General features: G+C 36.2%; 1 protein-coding gene across 1 annotated transcript; it reads left to right on the plus strand.

The window, feature by feature from the left end:
- The first annotated feature begins 4,504 nt into the window (after positions 1–4,504).
- LOC119540449 (cytochrome c oxidase subunit 7A2, mitochondrial) lies at positions 4,505–10,232 on the plus strand. The gene is made up of 4 exons (XM_037844594.1): positions 4,505–4,662; positions 5,875–5,964; positions 7,668–7,752; positions 10,034–10,232. Exons 1-4 carry the CDS (start codon positions 4,645–4,647, stop codon positions 10,090–10,092), a joined length of 252 nt encoding a protein of 83 aa, XP_037700522.1. The 5' UTR covers positions 4,505–4,644; the 3' UTR covers positions 10,093–10,232.
- The last annotated feature ends 4,247 nt before the right edge of the window (positions 10,233–14,479 follow it).

Below are 14,479 nucleotides of genomic sequence, written 5' to 3' on the forward strand. Positions count from 1 at the left end.
GAGAGTGATAGTTTGGAGAGAAGCTGAAGCCTAGAGAGGAACGTCCTGGGAGAAAGCCATTTTGAAACCAGAACTTTGGAGCAGACTCCAGCCACATGCCTTCCCAGCTAACAGGTTTTCCAGACACCATTGGCCATCTTCCAGTGAAGGGACCCAATTGCTGATGTGTTACCTTGGACACTTTATGGCCTTAAGACTGTAACTGTGTAACCAAATAAACCCCCTTTTATAACAGCCAATCCTTCTCTGGTGTTTTGCATTCTGGCAGCATTAGCAGACTAGAACAGATTTTGGTACCAAGAGTGGGGTGCTGCTGAGTTTGCAAATACCAAACATGTTGGAACAGCTTTTTAAATGGATAATGGGAAGATTCTGGAAGAATTGTGAGGAGCTTGATAGAAAAGGCCTAAACTGCTTTGAAGAGATTGTGGAAATATGGACTCTAAAGATACTTTTGATGAGGACTTGAGGAGAAATGATGAATGTGTTGTTGCAAACTGGAAGGAAGGCGATCCTTGTTTTAAAGTGGTGGAGAATTTGGCAAAATTGAGTCCTGGTGTTGGATGGAAGGCAGAATTTGAAAGTGATGATCTGGAATATTTAGCTGATGAGATCTCCAAGCAAAATATAGAAGAAGTAGCCTGGCTTTTACTTGCAGCTTATAGTAAAATGTGAGTGGAGAGAGATAAACTTTGAACTGAACTCTTGGGTTCAAAGGAACCAGAAGTTGATGGCTTGGAAAATTAGGGGTTTCCAGGGGGTGGAATCCCAGAAGCTACAGACCAACATGAGGGTGTAACCAAATGGGATCTTGTACTTAACTATTGTTAAGCCGCCATTTCGGTACAAGCCAAGATTGGAAAAGCAGTTAAGCAGAAAGGATTTGTGGAAAGTCCTATTGTCTGATGGCTTTGACCCCTGTGTGCTTCATGCGAAGCCAACAGAATTTTTGTGAGATCTTTATAGACAGAGCCATTGCCAGTCTGGATTGGAGGAGACAGACAAGGAACAAATTGAAGGAAAAATTTCTTCAAAGACAGAGCCATGGAGGTGGAGGTCTGGAATCAAGAGGTCTCGGGCTAGGAGAGTGGAGTGGCCCACACGCATGAAAAGGGTGAGTTTGCCCCAGAGGTAGAGGGTGGGCATTCCGCCTCATGCTCTGGAAGAGTTTTGCCACTCCAGGTCCCAAAGAGGGTGGAGCACATTCCCAGGGAATTGGGGAGAGCCTGGCTGCCACCCCACTGTTGTGAAGGGGTTGAGCGTGTGCCCGGAAGATGGAAGGGAATCTGGGTGCTGCCCTGATGTTTGAGGAGGGTGGGGCCGAGAAGGTGGTCTCCCCAATGTGTGGATATGTTGGAGAACTCACCCCAGCATTTGGAGAGGACAGGGCTGCCGAAAAGGCCCTTAGGAAGGGTTAGACTCTCGCTCTCTCAAGCCCCAAGGATGCAACCTCATTCTGTTAATGACTCTCAGTCTGTGAAATCTAATGGAGTTTGTCCTGTGGGTTTTAGGAACTGTTTTGGTCCTGTTAACCCTATATTCCTTACTGTTTCTTCTTATGGCAATGGGAATGTTTATCCTTTGAATGTCCCTTCTTTGTATATCGGAAGCACATAACTTGTTCTAAGTTTACAGGTCCACAGTCAGGGGAATTTTGCTTTTGGACAGACCACACCCGTAACTGATTTAATGGGATCTTGTACTTAACTATTGTTACTGAAATGATTTAAGTTTTGTGATATTGTGATGGGATGAATGTATTTTGTATTTGGAAAGAATATGTTTTTCTGGGGTCCAAGGGGTGGAATGTGCCAGTTTGAAAGTATTATGTCCCCCAGAAAAAGCCATATTCTTTGATGCAATCTTGTGGGGCAGACATATTAGTGGGGATTAAGTTGGAACGTTTGGATTAGGTTGTCTGCATGGAAATGCACCCCACCCAACTGTAGGTGATAACTCTGATGAGATCATTTCCATGGAGGTGTGACCCCACCCATTCAGTGTGGGCCTTGATCAGTGAAGCCATATAAATGAGCTGACAAACAGAAGGAACTCAGTGCAGCTGAGAGTGACATTTTGAAGAGGATCTACAGCCAAGAGGGACACTTTGAAAAAAGCACAGGAGCTAAAGATGCAAGACAGTTTGAAGACGGCCGTTGAAAGCAGACTTTTGCTCCAGAGAAGCTAAGAGAGGACAGACACCCCAAGAGCAACTGAGAGTGATAGTTTGGAGAGAAGCTGAAGCCTAGAGAGGAACGTCCTGGGAGAAAGCCATTTTGAAACCAGAACTTTGGAGCAGACTCCAGCCATGTGCCTTCGCAGCTAACAGAGGTTTTCTGGACACCATTGGCCATCTTCCAGTGAAGGGACCTGATTGCCGATGTGTTACCTTGGACACTGTATGGTCTTAAGACTGTAACTGTGTAACCAAATAAACCCCATTTTATAAAACCCAATCCATCTCTGGTGTTTTGCATTCTGGCAGCATTAGCAAACTAGAACAAACATCTAAGTGGAGATGTCTAGAGTTAATGGGAAAGGTCACACTGGAGACATGAGAGTTGTCAGCACAGAAAAGATATTTCAGGTCATGGGATTGGATGAGATCACAAAAAAGATGAATGTTGAGAAGAGGTGAGGTACTCCAAAATTTAGGGGTTGAGAAGATGAGGATCCAAGAAAGGAAACCAAAGGGAGCAACTTCTGAAGTAGAACCACTGAAAGAGAATAATACATGGAAGCCAAGTTACAGACCATGTTTCAAACTACCCTATACATAAATGTTATACTTAACTGCATTTATTTATTATTTCCAAATTTTAAAAAATTAGAAGTACATTTCTAGGGAGTAATCTAATCTACTATGTTAAATGCTATTATAGGAAGAGATGATGAAAACAGGATTGACAGTTCATTTAGCAACACAGAAGCCATTGCTGATCTAAAATAAAGCAGTAATAGCCTGTGCAAAATGGTATCAAGAAAAATTGGGAGGAGAGGAAAGGAAAAACAAGTAAAAAATTTTTTATTTTAAGGAAAAAAAGAAATGGGTTGGAAATGAAAGTAAAAGGTTTTTGTTGTTTTTAATTTGGGAACATGTTTATATCCTAATGAAATGATCCACTAAAGAGGGAAGATTGTGCTGTGCTAAGTGACATGCACATTAGGATTTATTTAATGTGAATTGTTGGTTCTTTTTGGGTAGAGCCTTAAGTTTCCTGGATCTGCCACCCAGTATATATCATTAATTCATCTATCATTTAATCAGCACTCTCTTTAAGCATTGCTAGGAGATTGGTAAAAAAAAAATTCCCATAGTTTCTGTTCCTGAGAAATTTACAATGTAGTTGGCTAACTTACAGAGATAACATTAAATGAGAGCACATACAGTGTTAACAAGTTCAGATTATAGAAATTTGTTTTTAATAAATCCCCATTCTTCAGCTGTTGGCATCTGGTAATTGTGCTCAAGGATTTGGTTACAGTGCATAATACAGAGGGGTCCTTTCCATCCCTATGTAAGAGGGTATTTATAAACCTTGGTGAGAAAAAGAATTCAGGACAGGGAACTTGGTGGGTAAATCGTGAAGAAAACTCCAAGGATATCAGGAATAATCTATTATGAATAGCTTTTATTTGCAATGTTTTACACCATATATCAACTTTTTATTTGAAATGCATAATGAAATAATTGTAAGATTTTGTAAAAAGCATATGGTAGATATTATGTCCATAATTATGCACACTTGGGGGTGGGTATAGGGAATAAAGACACGTGGGATTATTTAAGTGAGGTTAATGCAAGATACACTGACAGCAATCTATACAGTAAATAGTTGCTATGGTCATTAACTCTAACAACGGAATATAGTATCCTGTTGGACCTGAGACAGCAAGAATTGATATGAATCCAGATTTGCCTTTCCCATTTCTTGTTCCCATTTAAACTTTTCCCCTCTTTACAGCTATTCCCAGACAAGCCAGTGAACAGCTCCCACAATTTCGGGATTACTGTGGAAGAGCTTTCTCATGGGACTTCTGCGGCATAAGCAGGTACAAGAAGATAAAAATTGTATCCCGGCGCAGCTCTTTCCAGCATATTTTCAGCACAAGGAACAATAACAACTCCCCAAGTTTCACCGGTGGAAAAAAACTGATTGTATCCGTGTAAGAGAAGTTGCTTTTTATTTCATTCTACTTCACAACTACAGTTTAGCCAACTTAGTGTTCTTTCTGCTTCTAACAGTGGCAGCACTGGTGATTTCATCATCCGAAAACTTGGATTGTCCAACTTCACGCCTTTTCTCTCAAATCACTAATTTTCTAAGATAGCCCGCACCTCTACAGCTCTCTAAAGACGTTCGATTTTCCGCAGGAATCCGGGCGCCCGCGACCCTAACGGCAACCGGAAGGGCAGGGACGAGATCACGTGACGAAGCTGCTGCTAGAGTGGCCACAGCGGCAAACGGTCGCTCTCGCTTTTCTTTCGCTCTCTATGGTTAGGAGCGCAAGCCCCGCCTCGGCTCGGAAACACCGGTTCCTCAACGCTTGCGCCAAGGCCAGAAGATAGTTCCGGATCCGGTGGGGCTCGGTTCTTGCTTGGTGCTCAGTTGTCGCGGTTGGTGAGCAGTAGCAAGAGTCAAGATGCTGAGGAATCTGTTGGTGAGGAGTTTCCCGGGTTGCATTCATAATGGGTGGGGGTGGGGGGTGGGTGTTAGGTGTTAGGCCACTCTCACAAAACAGAGGGGGCGATTTCTGAAGTCACCTTAGACTTCTTTTTCGCCTGACCTTCTTTCTTTTCCGTACATTCTTCCCGCCCCAGGCCGTGCTGGGTAAATGTAGGGAGTAGAGAGTCTGGGAAGGTGACCGGAGAATTGTGGGTTAGATCAGCCTTGGGTTCTTAGTCACCACCCCCAATCCTGTAGGTCATTGATGAGGTTATAGCTCTGATGCGAGTAAAACCAAGCTCCAAGTCGGGAATTTCTGACACCCGGAAGCACCAGACAAAACGGTATTGCCCTGGTGCTGAAAAGTTTTAAGGGTTCTGATCTATGCGAGCATCAAGAAGGCGATTTAAAAAGCAAGTCATTCCATTTTGGATGGGAATTTAGGAGTAGTCATGCCTGGAGTGCAGGATTGCTTCCGTCAGACGGTTGTGCAGTGCCCTTCACTCCTCCACTGACTTTGAGCATGTGAAATATTTTTCCAGAATTTCAAAAAAGAAATAAAAAGAAAATGAAACAGCAGTCGTCTTCTTTTGTAATTATTCAGTAAAGTTTTAGTTAGCTTCTCAGTCTATTATTTGTTTTAGAAAGTGGAGGGCATGTTTATCTCGTTATTCAACTGAATGTAATGCAAGCCTTTTTCTTTTTAAGATACCTTATTAAAGATTTTTAGGAAACTTTTAATGAAGGAAACATTTTAATGAAGTAGGGATAATGCCAATGTGTTTTGCAGTCATGTAATAGATTAATAATGTGGTAGGGTATTAAAATATTTCAAGTTTAGTATATTCTTGCTATCTATTCTTTATTTCTGTAATAGTCATATCAATAAATTTTCCTCAAGGATTATAAAATGCTATTGGTTCAGTTAAGGTAAAGATCATGATTTATTTTTGGGGGGGGTAGGGGTCAGAATCTGCATTAATTGCTTCTTGAATGTGGTTTTTGAAGACTACAGTATGTAATATGAAGAGCAGGGGGTGAACGACAAATGGGAAAACCTGGATGCTGGTCCGTGACTTTTTACTCTCAAAGTGGATATGCTTTAAGCCTCAAATTCCTTCTATAATATGAATGATTGGAAATGGTTGATTTTGAAGGTTTCTTTAGACTATGAATCTGTTTACTATATGTGGATTTTCCATTTCAGGCTCTTCGTCAAATTGCCGGGAGGACCATAAGTACTGCTTCACGCAGGCAATTTGAAAATAAAGTTGCAGAAAAACAAAAGCTATTTCAGGTACTCAACCATTTTTATTAATAATTTGAATTATTAATAGCTATCAATACTGTTTCTAATTATTGTTCTGTTAATACAACAGGATCATTAACAGACATCTCCGGATTTACATCCCATCAGCATCTAACAATCTTAGGAGATTGTTACTTGTAATAATCAAGTTATCGAAAGATGCTGATGGGACGTAAATCTGGAGCTTTCTGATTGTTAATGATCCTGTTGCGTTAACAGAACAATAATTAAAAACTGTATTGATAGTTTACTGGGTATTTGCTGATCCCAGTAAACAGAAACAGAAAGAGAAACGAGGGAAAAATGTATAGGTCAAGTACACTTCAGGGAGGAGTTACATTGGGTTGGCATTCTTTTGGGTAGTTAACACAGAAATAGACAAATAGATCATGGAGAATAAAGAGCCTAGAAACAGAACAAATATGGGAGAATACTCCTTAAAATCTTGGGAGTGGGGAGGTTTTCCTAAGGAAGTCTTTACAAAGCCTAGAAGTGGTAAAGGAGAAAAACTGCTTAGGTTGATAACATAAAAATATAAAATTTATTTATGGTCAAAAGAGACAAGTGACAAATTGAGAGCAAATTATTTTTAAAGTATAACAGAAGGTTAATATCTTTAGTGTACAAAGAATTCCTAAACACAAATAAGAAATGCAAATTAGAATGATAAATTACTACTTTTTTTTCTATCTGATTGGCAAAATCTTAGATTTAAAATAGGTTTTGTTGGCCAGGTATAGAAAATACTTATATCAATATTTGGTACTTTCATACACATTAGGTGGTAGCATAAATTGATATAGAAGTAACGGGATAGGCTAATTTAATTATGTATTTGCACAGTGGAATGCTATATAGCCATTAAAAGGAACAAAGTACATTTAAATGGACTAACAGTATTGAGCAGAAAAGAGTATGTGGCAGACCATTTTATAACATAATCTTGTGAAAAAATTGTTTGTGTATAAATTGGGAGCTACATCTGCATAAGTATTAAAAAGTAGTTAAAGATATATACCATACTGTTAATAGTGGTTACTTCTTAGGTATAGACTCAGTGGAACAGAGCAATTTAACTTTATAAGTAGTGAAATTATGAGTGATTTTTTTGTTTATTTTGATTTGTTTTTCCAAAATAAAATTTCTAGTAATAAAAAAAAAAAAAAACATGTATACTACACAAAAATAAAATACTTATATTTAACAGGTGTATTAGTTATCTACTAGATGCCAGATGCTGGGTTAGATGCTAGGGAATAACAAACTTATAAACAAAACAAAACAAAAAACCCTCCCTGCCTTTTTTTTTTAGGGGGAAAAAACTCTTTCCAATGACCAAATGTAAAGTGCGATGATTATTAATTATTTTATATTTAAGTTGATGAACTCAGTGTTTTCAAAGCTTTGGAATTTCTTTATTCCTTAGCAAGAACATCTTTATTGGATCTCAAATTAACTTTTGATTGGAAGAAAGAATATTGAGTTTTAGGAGTTCTTATTTCAGTAGTACTGGAGAAGAATCTGTTAATCTAAGGGAAAATTCTAGGCCTTTTTCATTTTGATATTGAAAATATTTTATTCCATGGGTTAAGGAAGCCACTTAATTTGATATGAACAGATTAGTCTTTTAAAACTTAGATTTTATTGGAAACAAGTGACATATCTATTACTGTTTTTATGTTTTTACCTAGGAGGATAATGGAATACCAGTGCACCTGAAGGGCGGGATAGCTGATGCCCTCCTGTATAGAGCCACTATGGTTCTTACAGTTGGTGGTAAGTCATTTAGAATGTTTGAAGGTTTATAGGAAACTAATAGTAATGGTAACTAACATCTCTATTGCTTTTTTTCTGCCAGCATTTAACCTAGGCAATCCATTTCCAGAACCCAAGGTTTTAGGAAAAAAAACATCAATGAAGTTTGATGATTATCTTCTGATAAAGATGGCTTTCTGAAGCCTCTATTACTAGGAGCCCTGGAGCCTATTTTTCAGCCAAGAACATCCAGTCTAATGCTGTTTTATACTAGCAAGGGCTTGCAGATATTTTAACTGTGATCCACAATAAAAACATATTTTACATCAAAAACCGTATACATATATATTTATGCCTGATGCAAAAGTTGTACAAAACAGTAATTAATCTTACTATATGAAAAGTGCTTTGGTATGTTTTTAATTCTTAAACACTAACTGTGGGTTTTAAGACACTGAATTGATTTGATAACCTACTAATGGGTTGCATCCTGTGCTTTGAAAAGTACAATCAAAATCCAGCAACACTCTTTTACATTGGATTTTATTTTATATTGGTATGAAGCCATTTTAAGTCTTTATTGATTGTCCAGTGTGAGCCGCCACTTGTACATGAGAATAAGTCACAAGGTTTCTCATAGAATTTATATTTTTGCTAAGTGATGATAGGCAATAAATAAGAACATCAGATGGCAGTAAGTGCTATTCAGATAATTTAAATAAATGGTGTGGTAAAGTGTAACTGTATGAATATGTTAGATTGGTCAGAGAGAACCTCTGAGGAAGTGACATTTATGGTGAATTTGAACAACCAGGAGGATATCAAGTCAGGCAGTGTTCATCTCTGGAGTATACAGTTGTACCAGTTGAAATCAGATAAGTAGGCAGGATCTGGGTAATGCAGGGCTTTGTAGGCTAGAGTTAAAGAAGGTGGATTTTATTTTAAGTGCCATGACAGGAAAGTGGTATAAACTGATTTATGTATTAATATCCTTTGGGAATGTGTTGGAAAAAATAGAATTGATATACTTCCCTAGCATTTGTCTGTTTTATGTCAGTGATCCTCAAATTGGTTTAGACTATAAAATACCTGATACAATTTGCAGATTATCATGAACATTCATATGAAAAAGACCAGTTTCTCAAGTTTGAAAATGACAGTATAAAATCACATCCATGAAATCACATTTGTGTTCATAAAAGGCCTGCTGCCATACTAAGCATATTGCTCCCAAGTTTGTTTCTCTGGTTTTGGTTTTTGTTTTTAAATATATAGTCATTTGTTATCTGCCACTAATTTTTTTAGGAGACTATGGCAGAAAGTACCAAAGACCTAAGAAAGATATGGCATAAAGATTGAAAATTGAGACATTGCTGGGCATTAGCTGAATTTTTTTCTGTGGATTGGTTCAGTTCACTATTTGGGATTAGCTATGAAACATCACAAATCGCTGTACTAAGAGGAATTTGAATGATTGCTCTCTGGGGGAGGAAGGGAAATAAGATTTGCATCATTACTGTGTGCCACATGGATTTCGGTAACTCTTGCTTGAAGTCTATGGTGTATCCTTATTTTAAAGATAAGGACATTATGTTAAATACCCAGGATAAAACTTGCTTCTAATGTGGAAAAGCTGGGATTTAACCTCTAATTACCATGTCCCCCTGCTCATTACAAAATGCTGTCTTTGGCTTGAATTAAATATGGTTAAAGTAGAAATTTATAGATTGAGACAACCAGATAGTGACACTTGGGCTTTTTTAATGAAGAAGTCCCAAATTCTTTTCAGACAGTGTTATTTCTTAGACATTTTGGAAATTGTTTTAAAATAAAATTCCAGTTATTAGCTATTCTTAGGTTAAATTTGATTTTTTTTTAATTATAATACTCTTCCTTGGTTTTATAATAATAGTACACTTGAGGAAAGATTTACATATTTGGAACTCTTTGACTTTTCAGTCATTAGTATTGCTTAGGCAACCTTAGGTTAGTATGGGAATAACCTTTATATCTGTCTTTAGTCATATTTTTAAAACTTGTACACGTTTTTAAGTTGACAAATACGTTGTGCCATGGCTGACACTTCTTTAGAAAAAAGTTAATATTAAAATTAGATTAAATGTCTTTTATATATACATTTTAAATTTTGCTAGCACCTATCAAAATACTTATGTTCCCATAAAAGTGGTTTTAATACCAACCTTGCCTTTATCTTACAATTTTTAAGCTGGTGTATTACGTTTGTTTTATTTGAATGTCAGAATTTCTTCTAAGTTCTTTTTTGTTTGTTTTTCTTTTTAAGGAACAATGTATGCTCTGTATCAGCTGGCCATGGCTTCATTTCCTAAGAAGCAGGATTGACTTCAGTTTATCATCCCAGCAGTTGGTTCAATTTAATTCAGCTCTCTATGGACCAGTAATCTGATAAATAACTGAGCTTTTGGGGGATCAATATTTATTGACTTGTACTAACTGCCACCAATAAAGCAGTTTTTACCATGCTTTGTCTTATTTTATCACTTTAAGATACATTTCGCCAGTAACTTCAGCTTTTGGTAAGCCTTGTAAACATTTTAAATTTGTATAATGTATCATTACTATGATATTTTGGTGAAATTTTACTTTTAGCATTTCACAGTTACATAGTGGAAAGTGTTCAGTGTCAGTTGGGCTTGACACTTGGTAAGCTTTCTTTCTTCCCCCTTTCCATAGTATATCCTAGTATATGCTAGAACCTGGGGGTGATGGGAGCAGATTATTTTTGGCTCAAGGATCAAAGTTTTATTTTTTTCCTTGGCTATATGAGATTATATTTAAATATTGGATGTATTCTACAGCTTTAGGAGAGCAGCTGTAAATTCAGTGGTTTGAATTGCTCCCCTTTTCACACCCAGAATAGGCTTCTATTTTGTTACTTTAATCCATAATATTACAGTATAACTGTCTTTAAAATACTTAATTGCTTTCTAAAAGTTTATATTCTACTGGGGGAATTTAAGAAGTTAACTCTGATGTTTCCTCTGGAAGATGTGCATTTGTAACATGAAAATTAGAATTTGGATTTATAACTATGGGTTTTATAAGTTCAATTTCTGGATAAAATTTCGAGAAAATTAGAATATTTGGAAAAATTGAAGTCTGGAATAACCAAATTAAACCTTTTCTATGAAAACATTGATAGGAATTATCTCAAAAGGTAACCAATAAGAGATGTTTCAGCCTTTATTCTTGAAAGTTGGTGGCTATATTATTTAACCCACCACTAAATGCAGGAATCTGCCCAACCTCTGATAGAATCTTATTACTGACAGTCAGAAGACTGCTTTTGAAGGAAGTGCAATAAATTTTGTTAGACATTTCTGAAAGTCCATAAAGTTCTTAAGTCGGGCTGGAATCTGGTCCAATTTGGTATTCCAGAGCTAAAAAGCAGCCACTAATGTTTTGACACAGCCAATTTTATTAGCATTTTAAAAAGAAGTTAACTGTCATAAATACAATTTGAAATGCCATTATGACATGTTGTGAAAGATACTGTTTGTAGTAAAAAGGAAAAACGGCTTGATATCTGTAGCCGTCTCTTGGTACTGTGAGAGCTGTTTTACTATTTCTGGTATAAGCTAGTGAGACAACATTTATAAAACAAGTTTTTCATGCCAAAATGTTCTGTTTGGACTATGTTAACTTGGCAGGCTTGGACAAAGTATAGTTAGTTTAAATGTTTAATGTTCTTTAAAAATGACTCTAAAGGCCAATAAATATTTGCTTTTTACTCGAAAAGTCTGCAATATAAGCAGCAATGGAGAGAATGGAAGTGATGGACAAGATCAGTGGGTGAGCTTTTAGAAGAAATGGTTGGGTGGAAGCTAGAAAAGGGTTCAGAGAAAGTGACATTTAAACTGAAACCAGAAAAAGGAGGAGGTATCTAGGACAAATGCATTCCAGGGAAAAGCAAGTTGCTTAGCATGATTGAATTGCAGAATGGAAACCAGTGTTGGAACATAGAGAACTAGAAAAAGATAGCAGCTATTATTATCTCTTCCCCAGTGAGTAACAACAGATTGGCCATATACATAGGGTCTTAGATTTATCTTCTGGTTTCATAACATGCAGTGCAATCAGATAACCATAACACTGATTTAATAAAAACTTCAAACTAATATGGATGTTCTATGCTAGCTAATTATTGTTAACTATTATTAATGTGAACTATAAACAGGAAATATAGTCAGTGAAAGATTAATTACAGCAAGTAAATTTGAAACATTTCATATTTTTGTCGGTCTTATTCCAAAACCCATTTACTATGTCATTACTACCTAGATAAGGGAAGAAGAAAAGGATATTTAGAATAATGTTAACTTTGGTTCCCCACAGATTATATGAAGATTTTTGAAATGTAATCATCAGGCATGTATTAAATGTTTGTTGTGAATTGACTAGAACAGTGCCAGGTGCATAAAACATGCCTAATGTGTGATGAATCTGCATTTTAATGATGGGTAATTTTTTGTTTTCACAGATTACCATGAATCTGATCATGTGTCAGCTCTGGTTGTTTCTCTATTAAAATTATATTTTTCCAGTTGCTACTTAAAATGACAAGTTTCAACAAACTAAGGTTATTTGGTAGGGCTCATCTCATTAATGAAAAAACAATCAAAACCTGAGATATTTTCTGAAGTTTTATCCTAGGTTAATACTTTGAAGGGAAAAAAATGACTAAATGTTTACAATTAGATTGTTCAGAAACCAGAGACCATTATTTAGAAGCATACATGAAGTCTGCTAGAAGAAGAGGAGGGTTTTATCCTTAGCGTTAGAATAGAAACTATATACAAAAAGGCTTTGGATGTTACTATTTGTTTTAATTTTAATTATGTCATTATTATAATGAAAGATGGGATATTGCCTTAAATTCTGAGGTAATGTCAGATCTTTACTGAGCTCTTGTAGGAGGCCAACATCTTCCCTTTGGTGTTTCTAAAAATAGTTTTTGGCATTATTGTAATGGTTAAAGGCTGATGTCCTTACTTGGCCTTTTTACACTTTTTTTCTGGGCCAATTTACCTCAATTAATACACTAAACATCCTATATCACTAATGTTTAGATGCTCTTCCTGGAGTGCTTTTTCTTATGTCTTTGGGAAAGCAGTATGGGATGAACCACCTTCACTGTTTTTTTGTTTTAACTATTTATTTTGAATTACTTTCAAACTTACAGGACAGTTAAGAAAATAATATAAACCCTGTACGGAGGACTCCAACATACCTCTACCCACCCCTCAGATACCCAGATTCACCAGTTTTAATATTTTGCCATGTTTGTATTTATCCATCCATCCATTTTCTGAACACTTGAGTGTAGGTGGTATGCTCCTTCAACACTTTTTTTTTATAGTGTTTTTCCTTTAACACTTAATACTGCCATGTACATTTCCTTAAAACAAGGATAATCACTTATATAACCACTATCAAATTCAAGAAATTTAACATTGATATAAATGTTATGGTCTATATTCCATTTTTTTCCATATGTCCCAATAATGTCCCTTTGAACCTTTTCTACTCCCAAGCTGTCTCCCACCCAGGATTATGCATTGCATTTAACTGTCTTCGTCTCTTTAGTTGCTCTTTTTTTTAATTGTGGGAACATATATACAACATAAACTTTCCCATCTCAGTCACTCCCAAACATACCATTTAATGGGATTAGTTTACAATATTGCAATACCCTCACCAACTTCCATTACGAAAACTTTCCCATCTCCCCAACAAACAAACCTACACCTATTATGCATTAACTCACCATTCCCTCTCCCCCCATCCCTGGCAACCTGTACTCTAATTTCTTTTTTTTTTTTTTTTTTTTAATGAGCTTACATATTCCCTGAAATTTACTTTGTAGTTACCATGGGCCTTAAATTTAACATTCTAAATCTATAAGTCTCATTTGTATGATACCAACTTAACTTCTATACACAAATTATGTTCCTTTACTCCCCATACCCCCAGCTTTATGTATTTCTTGTCACAAATTACATGTTTATGCATTATGAGGCCAGCACAACTGATTTATCATTACATTTTATGCATTTGCCTTTTAGATCCTGTAGGAAGTAAAAAGTGGAGTTACAAATCAAAATGCAATAGTACTAGTATTTATATTTACCCATGCCATTATCTTTACCAGAGATCATTATTTCTTTTTTAAAATATTTTTATTCTTTTACCATATATACAACCTAACATTTCCCCTTTTAGCCACATCTAGATATATATTTCAGTGCTGTTAATTACATTCACAAGGTTGAGCTACCATCACCACGATCCATTACCAAAACATTTCCATCGTTCTAAATAGGAACTCAATATATTTTAAGACTTAGCTTCCTATTCCCTATCCGCATCCCATACCCTAGTAACGTATTCTAGATGCTGCCTCTATGAGTTTGCTTATTTTAAAGTGAAATCATACAATAATTGTCCTTTTGTGTCTGGCTTATTTCACTCAACATGAAGTCTTTGAGGTTCAACCATGTTGTCGCATGTATTAGGACTTCATTCCTTTCTACAGCTGAATAATATTCCATTGTGTATATTTTTATTTTTATGCCAATTTTTTTTCTTTATTAGAGAAGTTGTGGGGTTACAGAACAATCATGAATATAATTCAAGATTCCCATATATCACCCTATATTAACACCTTACATTGGTGTGAAACATTTATTACAATTAATGATAGCACATA

This window comes from Choloepus didactylus, chromosome 7 (genome assembly GCF_015220235.1).
Source record: "Choloepus didactylus isolate mChoDid1 chromosome 7, mChoDid1.pri, whole genome shotgun sequence".
Classification (NCBI taxonomy): Eukaryota; Metazoa; Chordata; class Mammalia; order Pilosa; family Megalonychidae; genus Choloepus; species Choloepus didactylus.